Here is a 12,287-nt window from a genome sequence, read left to right on the forward strand (position 1 = left end):
CTGGGAGACAGAGCAAGACTCCATCTCAAAAAAGAAAGCGGCATTGCAACATTTGCACACCTGAATTTGTGGCTGCAATTCATACTCCCCCATACATATACACACGCATACACCCAAAGCACAACACACCAGACATACACACACAGACACCCACAGCACACACTCAGATGCTGGCAGATATCACATGCATACCCAGAGAAACACAGCCTAGCAACTCATGAGCACAGAAGCAACACACCCTAGAGAAACAACCTGGAGATGTACACACAAAACCCAAACACAACCCAAGGACCCACGTGCCACACCCAGAGGTGTTCCTCAGATGCACCAGCACACACCCACACTTGGGATATGGGCCTTGGGGGTGCTAGGTGTCGGTACCATCAGGCCCAGGCAGGCAGCACCGCAGTGGCTGCGGAGAGCATCCCACGGCCCTTCCTTTCTGACAAGGCCTCACACCCTGCTTGTGCCTGCCTAGTCCCCTGCCCAAGGCTAGGGCCTAATGAGCAGCAGCCCCAGCTCCCAGGCCCTGCCATCTGCCTTCGGAGCCCATATTGGGATAGGGATGAGGAAACAGGAAGTAGATCCTGGGTCCCACCTGGGAGTGAGAAGCTGAGGGGTGGCATTTGACAGGAGCTGGGGACCCGGGAGACGACATCCAGCCCTGTTTCTGCTCAAGCTTGTCAGATGTGGCAGCTCAGACAGCCCAGGGTGTGTGGGGGGCCTGCTGCTTAGAAGGGCTCCCATCTGCCACCAAGCAGGGGCTCCCAGCATTGGGCAGGCAGGGGGTGGGGGGCAGGAAATGCCTGCTGAATGAATGTGTGAGGTGTGAGGTGGTGGAGAGAAGCAAGGCCCAGAGACACCTGCCCGGTGACCTCTCTGCCCCTGGCATCTGTGCCCAAATCCCATATGGCATTTCCTCCACACAGTCTATTCCTGGGTCCTGGGCCAGCCAGTGCCTTCAGCCAGACCAGGAAAGAGAGGTGCTTATTCTGTCCTGGGGCCCTGGAAGCTACAGCACTGACTGGTCTGGCCCAGAGATGGGAGGGTTGGCAAAAAACTATTGCCCTTCAGCTCCCGCTCCTGACTCCCTCTGGCCTGAACTGCACCCTGGATTCACCTCTACTAGAGGTGAGATGGCTATTGTAGATAATGGAAAACCCTCCACTCAAGGAGAGACCCCTGGGGCCAGGGCAAGGCTTGCACTTTACTCAGTGCTAGGTTTCCAGCACCCAGCATAAGCCAGTGTCCCACTGTCACCCCCAGCCATGGGGACAGGGGCTCTGGACATCCAGCCTAGGCTCAGGCTATCAGTCCGGAGGTCATCTAAGTCCTAGAGCAGGCTGTGGGGCACAGCCTTCAGCCTCATTCCCTGCTTCCCTCTCCCAGCAGCAAGGTCCTCCACACATCCCTGCCCGCCCCTTGCCCTGAGGCCAGAAGGACTTGAGAAGCCCCGACTCCACCTCCCCTCAGTGGGCTCTAGAGTCTGACCCCAGGAAGGGCAGGATATGACAATGACCTCTGACCTCTGGGTTCATGACATCCCCATCTGGTTGGTGCTCTTCTCCTGGAGCTGAGGGTCCTGGCAGGATTGAGTTCCCGGGCTCTGAGTCCCCATTCCTGGAGCCCATTGGGCCCCCAGGCCCTGGCAACCCTGCGGTGTTCAGGCCTATTCTTTTTCTCCTGACTCTTGGGCCAGATGGGCCTTCCTCCCCAAAGCAGGGTTACTGCCTCCTCGGCTCTCCCGGCACCACCGACACCTGAGCTCAGCCCACGTTCTGCCTCACCCCTCCAGCTGCTGTTAATGCCCTGCTGGGCTGAGTTAGCATGTGGGCCCTGGTAGGGCTGGAGGGAATCAAGAGCAGCCCCTTTCATAGGGAGCACCGGCTCACACTCGTTCGTGAATGTGCACCAATTCCCTTCCCTGCGCCTTGGCCTAGCCAGTGAGGACATGGAGCCTCCTGGGGTTTAAAAACTCTATTGGGGCCCCCGCTCTGCAGGGCCTGGACAATCCTTCCAGCAGATTTGGGGATCCGTCCCAGTGCACCCAGGTGGGCAGACTGCCAGGGGTTGAAGTCTGTATCTGGTGTCCTCCTGGGGTCACTGCCTGAAGTCCTCTTCTCCAGCCTGCAGGGGTTAGTGGGGCACGGGTGGGTGAATGAACCAGCCTCTGCCCTCTCCGATCCCCATGGGGCTGTTACTTGGGGACACTTCTGGCTACAAGCCCCTCGCCAGCACCTTCCCGCTCCTGCCTGGTTCACCTCAAATGTGGTGTCCACAATCTCATCGATGACAGCTGCCTGGGAGCGGAACTTCTGCTGCTGCTGCTCCACGCTTGCCACCAGCTGCAGGTAATGGAACAGGAGCTGCTGTTGCCTGCGGGTGATGGGTGGGGGTCGCAGAGATGGGCTGGGTTGACCTGCTGGCTGGGCCTGCTGGACCCCAGAAGCACCCAGAGGCTCTTCTTGCCTGCCTCCTCCCCGCAAAATTTATATGACTGCAGACCTTTATTTCCAGGAGGTCTCCTTTTCCAGATATGAGAAAGTGCCCAAGTCTGCCTGTAGCGTAGAGGCTTCTGGCTTTGTTTATCTTCCTAACCACCCATCCCTCCACCCACCCATTGATCTGCCCCATTCCTCCCAATACGCCCACTCGACCATCTGTCCATCCATCCACCCACTTTATCCAGTCACTCACCATCTGGCCCTCTAGCCACTCACAACTCACCTCCCCCTCCATCCACCAGCTCTTCCCTGTAGCCACCCCCCACCCACCCATTAACACCTTCACCATGCAGTGTAGTCAGTCATCCACCTGTCCATCCACCCACTCATGCGCCCACTACATTACTCATTGTCCCATTCACACCCTCCCGGCCATCTTGTCAACCCATTCATCAAAGAACACTGGAAACAATGAACACAGCAAGGTGCTCTGAGGAGCTGGAGATGAACAAGAGACAGCTTGGCCTCAGAGGAGATGGAGATTAACGAGAGACAGCTTGCCCTCAGAGCCAGACAGCTGCTGACACCTTGAGATGTGAAGTTGGGTTCTGAGGGGCCCAGAGGAGGGAAACCTTGCCCGGTGCTGGGGGCCTGGAAAGACTTCTGGAGGCAGCGTCAATGAGCCGAGTTTGAAAGATAAGTGAGAGGCCAGGCGCGGTGGCTCACGCCTGTAATCCCATCACTTTGTGAGGTCGAGACAGGCGGATCATTTGAGGTCAGGAGTTCGAGACCAGCCTGGCCAACATGGTGAAACACTGCCTCTACTGAAAAAAACCACGCACAAATAGCCGGGCATCGTGGCATGCACCTGTAATCCCAGCTACTCGGGAGGGTGAGGTGGGAGAATAGCTTGAACCCAGGAGGCAGAGGTTGCAGTGAGCCTAGATTACACCACTGCACTCCAGCCTGGGTGACAGAGTTCCCAGATGTCCTGGCCCAGCTGGCCACTCAAGTGGACAGGAATGGAGGTTGAGCATTTGGCTTCCAGGCCTTGATCTAAGCTGTTCCTCCAACTACCTCATTATCCCTCCACTTGGCTGAAGTCTACTCAGCCTCCACGGCCCAACACAGGGCTTTAGAGGTGGGGTCCTCATGGGCAGGGGCTGAGTCTGTGTCCTCTTTGGGTCCCTGGAGCCCTCACAGGGCCCAGACCTGACAAAGGTTGCGGATGGTTCTGGGGTGAAGGAATGGGTGGAATCTCTGCTGCTGGGATTAGCCAGGTGGCACACACACCTCTGGGCGTGCAGAAGCCACTCAGGGTCTCCACATTGCACCCACAGGCTCATCCGCAAGCCTCAGCACTCCATCCCGTTCTAGAGGGGCAGGCAATGTCCCTTTCCCTCCCAACCCTCCAGCCAGGCCCCCAGGCCTCACCCTTACACCCCAGGCCTCACTCCCTTCCTGTCTCCTCACTTCTCAGTCATGGTCCCAAACTTTTTCTCAATGAGCTGCTTCAGCATGGTGCCTTCACTGGCCACATCTTTGGGCTCTGGATGTAGAGAAAGAAGGGTGAGGTCAAGGCCTGGATTTGGAGAGGAGGCAGAGGAACCCCATGTGTCAGGAAGATAAGGGCTAATGGAGCTTCTGTACAGGCTGCTCCAGGAGGTTGCTTCCCCGGGCGTGCCGCATGATGCACTTCCCTTTGTTTGCTTGTCCAGCACCCACCCCACTTCTGGAAGAAGTACCCCAATTTTCCTGAGGAACAAATCACTTCTACCCCCTTTTAGTCCAAGTCCTCTGGCTGAGGTTAGCCCCATCCCCCAGCTTCAAGGACAGGTAACTTAGGCCTAGCCAATTAGAACGTATTTTTTCTTTTCTTCTTCTTCTTTTTTTTTTTTTTTTTTGTGTGTGTGAGACAGAGTCTTGCTCTGTCGCCTTGGCTCACTGCAACCTCTGCCTCCCGGGTTCCAGTGATTCTCCCACCTCAGCCTCCCGAGTAGCTGTGATTACAGGAGCCCACCACCACGCCCAGCTAATTTTTGTACTTTCAGTAGAGACAGGGTTTCACCATGTTGGCCAGGCTGGTCTCAAACTACTGACTTCAGGTGATCCGCCTGCCTCGGCCTCCCAAAGTGCTGGGATTACAGGCGTGAGCCACCATGCCCAGCCCCCAGTAGGTCTTTTAAGATTTGACAAGCACAGTCAGGTGTGGTGGCTCACATCTGTAATCTCAGCACTCTGGGAGGCTGAGGTGGGAGGATCATCTGAGGTCAGGAATTCAAGTTTGAGACCAGCCTGGCCAACATGGTGAAAACCCACCTCTACTAAAAAAACAAACAAAAAGTTAGGTGAGTGTGCTGGCGCATGCCTGCAGTCTCAGCTACTCAGAAGGCTGAGATGGAAGGATTGCTTGAGCCTGGGAAGCCGAGGTTGCAGTGAGCAGAGATTGCAGCACCACACTCCAGCCTGCGCCACAGAGCAAGACTCCATCTCAAACAAACAAACAAACAAACAAAAAAACCACAACGATTTGACAAGCAGTTTAAATGGCTTTGGGAGGATTGTCCTAGAGTCCTCTGGACTAAAGTCCTCCTGAGTCTCAAATTCTAAAACTCTAAAACTGAGTCTGGAATTCTGTATCTGTGGAGGGAGGTTAGGGGGATGGAGAGAATGGCCTCCACTGGCAGGTGAGGCCAGGGCGGGCTGAGCTGGTACCTGCGGCTCTGAGCTCCGTCAGTGAGTCTTCCAGCAGCTTCTCTTGGATCCTGGCGGCCCTCTGGGAAGAAGAGGCCTCAGATCTGTCAGAGTCCCAGGCCTGCTCAACCCTGGAGCCCCATGGCCTTACTCCTCCAGCTTCCTGATCTGGTCCACCTGTCCCACCCCACTTGGTACCTCCTGCTTCATTTTCTCGAGGCCTTTGAACAGCGCCATCTGGAAGCTATCCACCAGGACAGTAATCACCAGGCTGGAGAAGGGGACAGGAGTGTGCCCTCAGTGAAGAGGCCAGAGGAGAGGGGCACCCTGTACTTCCTGTGGGTTCAGTGTGGCACGACCAGGGTGAGAGGGCTGGGGTGAGGGTCCCAGGGGGAGGAGGAAGCACGGGTGGTGCTGGGCAGCACAGCAGGGGCGAGTCCTCACTTGAGGAAGATGAAGTACTGGATGATGATGTAAATTATGAGGATGGGAATGATGTACCAGGCGCCTAGGGGGAGCAGGCCAGAGGGCACAGTCAGGCTGTGCTTGCCACCCCCAACCATGACCTGCTCCCTCCCCACACTCTGACATGCAGGCATCAGAAGCCCCACTTTGCCGATGGGGTCACCAAGCCCTGGCCGGTCCACCCCCCCAATCCCTTGCCCTCCCTGCCGCCTGGGGCCTGCCCTACCCTGGGCACGGCTGTCTATGTAGATGAGGGACCAGTCATCCAGCGTGAGCAAGGTGAAGAGGGTGAAGATGGTGGTGAGGATGTTCTGGAAGCGCTTGGGGTCAGATTTGCGGAACAGTGCTCGGAGGACCGCGGAGAAGAGCACTGGCTGTTCAGGGCCAAACTGGGCTCTCAGTCCTATCCCTGTCCCAGCACCCCTCCTCCTGCCCCATCCCTGCTCCCCGCACCCCTTTCACCGCAACCCCTCAGGCCCCCACCCCAGCCCCTGCAGCACCAGGATACAGAGGCAGGTAAACATGAGGATGAGGATGGCTGCGATGGATGGCAAGGACTGGCCCAGGGTCCCTGTCACTTCCTGGACGCTGGTCAGGAATCTGTGGGCAGAAATGGAGCGGGGGCTGAGTCATCAGTGGGGCAGGGGGGTGTTTATGCCTAGCAGCCACAGCTGGCGCTGAAGGCAGGAGGCTCCTGACTTGCTGGTGACTTGGGTGAGTCCCGGCCCCTCTCTGGAAAAATGAAGGGGCTGATTCCAGTGCATGGCAGGAGGCAGAAGCAGGCTGGGGTCAGCAGCCTCCGGCGCCCCCATCCCTTGAGCAGGTCACAGTGGATTTCTTGGGGGACCCGGTCTGTGTCCCCTCTTCCTTTGGAGTCCCCACCCCAGGTGGGAGCCGTGGCCACTGACCTGAGCCTCCGCAGGACCCGGATGGCCCTCAGCGCTCGCAGGCTCTTGAAGACCTTGAGGATTCGGAAGAGGCTTTGGTGGTAGATGGCGAAGGAGTGGGTCTGCATCAGCAAGAAGTCCAGCACGGCCATGGCCATGATGAAGAAGTCTGAGGGCACAGGGTTCCTGAGCCTGGCGGGCTCCCAACACCAGCGCTCCCTTCCCCACCGTTCTCTCATCCTGAGCCTCCCTGAGACTAAACACACACGGCCTGGCCCCAGCCCCACCCACCCAAATTGTTCCAGAAGTCATAGAAGTACGAGAGACCCAGGGTGATGATCTTGAGCAGGGCTTCCACCACGTAGATGCAGAAGAATATGGAGTCCAAGGCCATGAAGTACCACTCTGCAGGGACACAGGAGCGCGTTCAGAGCTGTCCCGAGCACCCAGTGTCCTCTCTCTCCTTAGCATGAGCCTCATACAAGCCCAGGTTCCCAGGCTCTCCCCGGCTCTACCTAAGCAGCTCCACGACTTCACTACTGCTCTGTGTCTCAGTTTTCTTGTCTTTAAAATGGGTTTAATTGTGTCCGGCAGCAATGGTGCACGCCTGTAATCCCAGCACTTCGGGTGGGTGAGGCGGGCAGATCACCCTAGGTCAGGAGTTTGAGACCAGCCTGGCCAACATGGTGAAACCCTGTTTCTACCAAAAATACAAAAATTAGCTGGGCGTGGTGGCGGGCACCTGTAGTCCCAGCTACTTGGGAGACTGAGGCAGGAGAATCACTGGAACCCGGGAGGCAGAGGTTGTAGTGAACCGAGATCACGCCACTGTACTCCAACCTGGGCAAAAGAGCGAGACTCCGTCTAAAATAAAATAGGGATAACTGAAGTCCATTCGATAAAGTTGTGAGAATTAAATGCATGAACACAAGCGAAGTGCTTAGACTGGAGCCTGAGACAACGAGCCGGGCAGCTCCTGTCCTTCACCCTGCTCCATGACATTAGAGGGCCCAACCTTCCCTGGCCTTCCACCCTCACCCCTCCAGCGCCTTCCACCCTCGCCCCTCCAGGGCCTTCTCGGGTTCCCGGCCCTTCCCGCGAAGCTCAGGCTGCAGGCGCCCGGCCGCCCTCAGTCGCACATTTGGAGCAGATGCGTTCCCTAGTGGCTGCGGCGCGAACAGCACCGCCTCCCGCCTAGCTGGTCCTCCTGTCTCGGGCTGGCTGACCTCAGCGGAGTCTTTATGAGACGCTCTCTAAACGCTGGGCAATGCCATCTACTTCCCAGGGGTGAGGATCTAGTGAGCTGAGTCCTGTGAACCGCCCGGCACTGAATCAGGCCCATGGAGGTCCTGGAACAGCATCGGTGGCTTCTCCATGGGAACAGGGCTCCCTGGCTCTTACCGCCCCGGATCTCGACTTCAGCGAAAGTCTGGGCCACCAGCATGAAGGTGTTGAGGCAGACGACGACGAAGATGAAGGTTTCAAAGGCCAGGGATTGGGTCAGCTTCCGGATCATTTCCCGGAAGCCCTGAATGAGGAAGGTTAGCTTTTCCCACAGCCACTGCAAGAGATTAGTAGAGTGTCCCTTCTTGTGGGTCCGCTGGAGCCGGCCGGCTGAAAGGAACAGGGCCAGAAAGTCAAGTGTGTGCAAGTGGGGGACACGAGGTCCCGGGCACCCCCCAGCCTGGCTCAGCGTCCATAGTCACTCCCACCTGCTTGCTGGCCCTCCGCCTCCGGGGTTCAAGGAATTCTCGCGCCTCAGTCTCCCAAGTAGCTGGGACTACAGGTGCCTGCCCCACACCCAGCTAATTCTTGTATTTTTGGTATAAACAGGGTTTCACCATGTTGGCCAGGCTGGTCTCGAACTCCTGGCCTCCACGGCTTCCACCACATAGACGCAGAAGAATATGGAGTCCAAGGTTATGAAGTACCACTCTGCAGGGACACAGGAGTGCGCTCAGGGCTGTCCCCAGCACCCAGGGTCCTCTCTCTCCTCAGCATGAGCCTCACACAAGCCTGGATTCCCAGGCTCTCCCCGGCTCTACCTAAGCAGCTGCGTGACTTCACTACTGCTCTGTGTCTCCGTTTTCTTGTCTTTAAAATGGGGATAATTGTGACCAGAAGTAATGGCTCGCACCTGGAGCTCACTCCTGGAGACCAGGAGTTCGAGACCACCCTGGCCAATAAATCCCCAACAGGCTGGTCCTGTGCCTTCTGTGGCAGGGGCCAGCCTGTTGGGGATTTGGAGTTGGCTTCTGGGGATCCTGAGGGCTCCCACTCCTGTGTCTCCATGCCTTTCTTTGCTCACGTGGCAACTTACACATGGAAAACCCAACCTCCTCATCACCCCATCCTCTTGGTGCACTTATCCTCTCCCTTTAAGGTCCTGATGAAATGTTCCCTCCTCTGGGTTGCCTTTCCCACCCCCATTTAATAACACACTTGCCCCTGTCTGCTTGTTCCTGAGACTGTTGTCATGTTTTATTTGTTGTTGTTTTCTGAGATGGAGTCTCGCTCTGTTGCCCAGGCTGGAGTGCAGTGTCGTGATCTTGGCTCGCTATAACTTCTGCCTCCCAGCTTCAAGTTATTCTCCTGCCTCACCCTCCTGTGTAGCTGGGATTACAGGCACACACCACCACACCTGGCTAATTTTTGTATTTTTTTGGTAGAGACAAGGTTTCGCCATATTGACCAGGCTGGTCTCCAACTCCTAAACAATCTGCCCACCTCAGCCTCCCAAAGTGTTGGGATTACAGGTGTGAGCCACCGCGCCCGGCCTATTTGTTTGTTTTTTTTTTCTTATGGAGTCTTGCTGTGTCACCCAGGCTGGAGTGCAGTGGCATGATCTCGGCTCACTGCAACCTCTGCCTCCTGAGTTCAAGCGATTCTCCTGCCTCAACCTCCCGAGTAGCTGGGATTACAGGCACGCACCACCATGCCTGGCCAATTTTTGTCTTTTTTTTGGTAGAGACGGGATCTCACCATGTTGGCCAGGCTGGTCTCGAACTCCTGACCTCAAGTGATCCGCCTGTCTCGGCCTCCCGAAGTGCTGAGATTACAGGTGTGAGTCACCACGCCTGGCCTGTTGTCACGTTTATTGAACTACTAGGAAGAAGGTTCGGTGGAGTGAGAGCTAAAGCCCATGGTCCCTCCTTGCCCTCCAATAAGGCCCTCATTCAGGCATTAGCTCCTAATCTCTGTCCTCAAGCAGCTCACAGTTGAGTGGGAGAAATCTGGACAGATAGGATCCACCATGGTCAATGTTCTGAGGACGGCAGGCCCCGAGCACAGGATGATCTGTGGTCGGCTAAGTGACCACCCCCAGTCTTGGGCCCCTCGAGGGCAGCGACTGTGTTGAATTTTTCCCTGTGCTGCCATGGTGCAGGCAGGTGACACACCCACACTGAATGAGTGTCAATGTTTGACTGGTGGACATACGAATAAAGAAGGCAGTGACTGAATGAACAAACACCTCATGGCCTAAAGAAGTGCATAATTCAAAAAATAAAAGATGGGACCATGAACAGTCAGGAGAATGAATAGCCAATGGGGGACATATGCAGGAGGTTCAGGCCTTATGATCTGTGGAAGGTCAGTGCGGGCCCGAGATCAGGTCTGGAACCTGTGCCAGGCAGCAGAGTTGGCATGGGGGACCCAGCAAAGACTCACTTTTGCGTCTCCGAAACTGCCCCTCTTCTTTGCCCCAGTCTTCTGAATCTTTGGTGGAGGTATCCCAGGGATGAACTTTTTTGGACCTCTGGGCGGCACGTGAGTGGCTGACAGACCGAGTCATGCTGTGGGCCGAGCCCCGTGGGTGTGCCATATGAGGGGGGAAGGCTCCTGTATGAGAAGCAGCAGGGCCGGAGGCGTCATGAACCAGGCTCCAGGACGTTTGTGGGATGGAGAGCTGGGAAGTGCTCTGGACGCAGTCCCTGGACTGGTAGTCGCCATAGAGGTGACTGGAATGATGCGTACTGTGGTGGTCTCGGTGCCGGTGGGTCCGGTGGTGGTACTGTGTGTGGTGGGAATGCTCACTATGGGGGTACTCGCTGTGATGGTCAGATATCCCATGCTGGTAGGACCCCACAGAGGAATAAGGGGAAAGGATCTCTCCGTGATGAGAAGGCCTTCTATGCTGCTGGGCTTCGTGATGATGCGACCTGCCATGGTGGTGGCTTTGGTGGTGGGTGGACCAGCCATGGTGGGAGACTTGGTGATGCTGGGACTCGTCGTGTTGGAGCCCGCTAAGGTAGGAAGCCTCGCTGTGGTGGAAGGACTCACTGTAGGGATTGGCTCCATGGGGCAGGTAGGACCCACCATGGTAGGAAGCCTCGCTGGGGTGGTGGGGCACGCCAGAGGAATAGTGGGATAAATTCTCACCGAGATATTGGCGTCTGCCATGGTGAGACGCCTTACGGTAGTGAGAATCATTCTGCTGATGGAACCCACTGTATTGGGACCCGTCATGATGCCTTCTGCCAGCACGGTGGAGCTCATTAAGGTAGTCCTCACCGTAGGAATGGTGGGAGGGGACAGCGCCTTGAGAGGGAGCCAGGCCAAAGCCTGTGGGGCCGTGGGCTCTGCCATGATTCCACGCCTCACTGTGGTGTTGAGATGGGTGGATGTGGGAGGAGAAGGCTTGGTCGTGGAAGTCTTCGAACTCCGGAGGGTGGTGAGATTCACCACGTCGCTGAGGCACGCCATGATGGTGGAGAGCTCCGCTGTGGCCTGGCCTGTGGTGTGGCGGTGATGAGTGGGAGCGAAAGAACGTATCTGTGTTATTGGTGTCTGCCTCATTCTGAGCCTTTTCAGGCACTGAGTTTTGATCCATGACTGTGCTGGGAACTCTGGAGCGAACAGAACTCCAGACCTGGGCCCAACAGGCCCCGCCTGGATTTCCCTTCCTTCCTGAGCCGAGCTCAGTGCAGACTGTGGCCCTGGGCTTCCAGAAAGGCCTGACTATTCTCGTGGAACTCCCCCTTCTATGATGTCACCAGCAGGCCAGGGCCTCATTCCCAAATGTCTCTTCCTGGACTACAGTTCAGAATCAAGAATTATTGTGTCAAACTCCTTCATTGTAAATGAGGAAACCGAGGTCAAGAAAAGGGAAGGACTGGACCTAGGGGACCCCACAGGTCACTGGCAAAGCTGGACCAAGAAGTCTATGGGGCACCATGGCTTCATCAGCTGCTCTAGCCCTGTTATTGGAAAGAAAATGGTCCAAGTGGTCCAGTCTCCAGTCCCATCTAGAGGTCAGTTGGCTCTGGGGTGAAGACTGCCTGACTCCCTCCTAAATAAGTGTGTGACCTTGGGCTTGTTGCTGAACTTTCCCATGCCTCAGTTTCTTCCTCTGTAAAATGGGAATAAGAACACCTAGCCCACAGGATCAAAAAAGTTAAGATATGTAAACCTTATATTAACAGCATAATACCTAGTTTTTGTTGTTGTTGTTTGTTTATTTCTTACTTTATTTTTGAGAAGGAGTCTCGTTCTGTCGCCCAGGCTGGAGTGCAGCGGCACGATCCCGACTCACTGCAACCTCCGCCTCCCAGGTTCACGCCATTTTCCTGCCTCAGCCTCCCAAGTAGCTGGGACTACAGACGCCCGCCACCATGCCCGGCTAACTTTTTGTATTTTTAGTAGAGACAGGGTTTCACCGTGTTAGCCAGGATGGTCTTGATCTCCTGACCTTGTGATCCGCCCGCCTCGCCCTTCCAAAGTGCTGGAATTACAGGCATGAGCCACCACCCCCGGCCTATGTGTTTTTTTTTTTTTTTTTTTTTGAGACAGTCTCACT

At 56.1% G+C, this 12,287-nt stretch overlaps 1 protein-coding gene across 1 annotated transcript; it reads right to left on the minus strand.

Moving 5' to 3' along the window:
- Positions 1-1,962: 1,962 nt before the first annotated feature.
- Positions 1,963-11,453, minus strand: LOC112617440 (cation channel sperm-associated protein 1-like). The gene is made up of 12 exons (XM_025374210.1): positions 10,160-11,453; positions 7,892-8,104; positions 6,782-6,895; positions 6,512-6,659; positions 6,112-6,203; positions 5,830-5,973; positions 5,583-5,646; positions 5,337-5,409; positions 5,160-5,220; positions 3,918-3,993; positions 2,262-2,376; positions 1,963-2,127 (listed from the first exon to the last, which is right to left on the minus strand). The coding sequence occupies exons 1-12, from the start codon at positions 11,319-11,321 to the stop codon at positions 2,101-2,103; spliced, it is 2,289 nt and encodes a 762-aa protein (XP_025229995.1). The 5' UTR covers positions 11,322-11,453; the 3' UTR covers positions 1,963-2,100.
- Positions 11,454-12,287: the final 834 nt, after the last annotated feature.

This window comes from Theropithecus gelada, unplaced genomic scaffold (genome assembly GCF_003255815.1).
Source record: "Theropithecus gelada isolate Dixy unplaced genomic scaffold, Tgel_1.0 HiC_scaffold_172, whole genome shotgun sequence".
In the NCBI taxonomy this organism is placed as follows: Eukaryota; Metazoa; Chordata; class Mammalia; order Primates; family Cercopithecidae; genus Theropithecus; species Theropithecus gelada.

What these genes read in the sequence shown, in the direction of transcription:
- LOC112617440 (XM_025374210.1), bottom strand. Translation starts at nt 11,321, where the DNA reads ATGGATCAAAACTCAGTGCCTGAAAAGGCTCAGAATGAGGCAGACACC. An exon ending in TGAAGTCGAGATCCGGGGCG is followed by an intron (nt 6,896 to 7,891) that starts GTAAGAGCCAGG and finishes GTGTCCCTGCAG; the next exon opens with AGTGGTACTTCATGGCCTTG. An exon ending in CATAGACAGCCGTGCCCAGG is followed by an intron (nt 5,647 to 5,829) that starts GTAGGGCAGGCC and finishes TGCTCCCCCTAG; the next exon opens with GCGCCTGGTACATCATTCCC.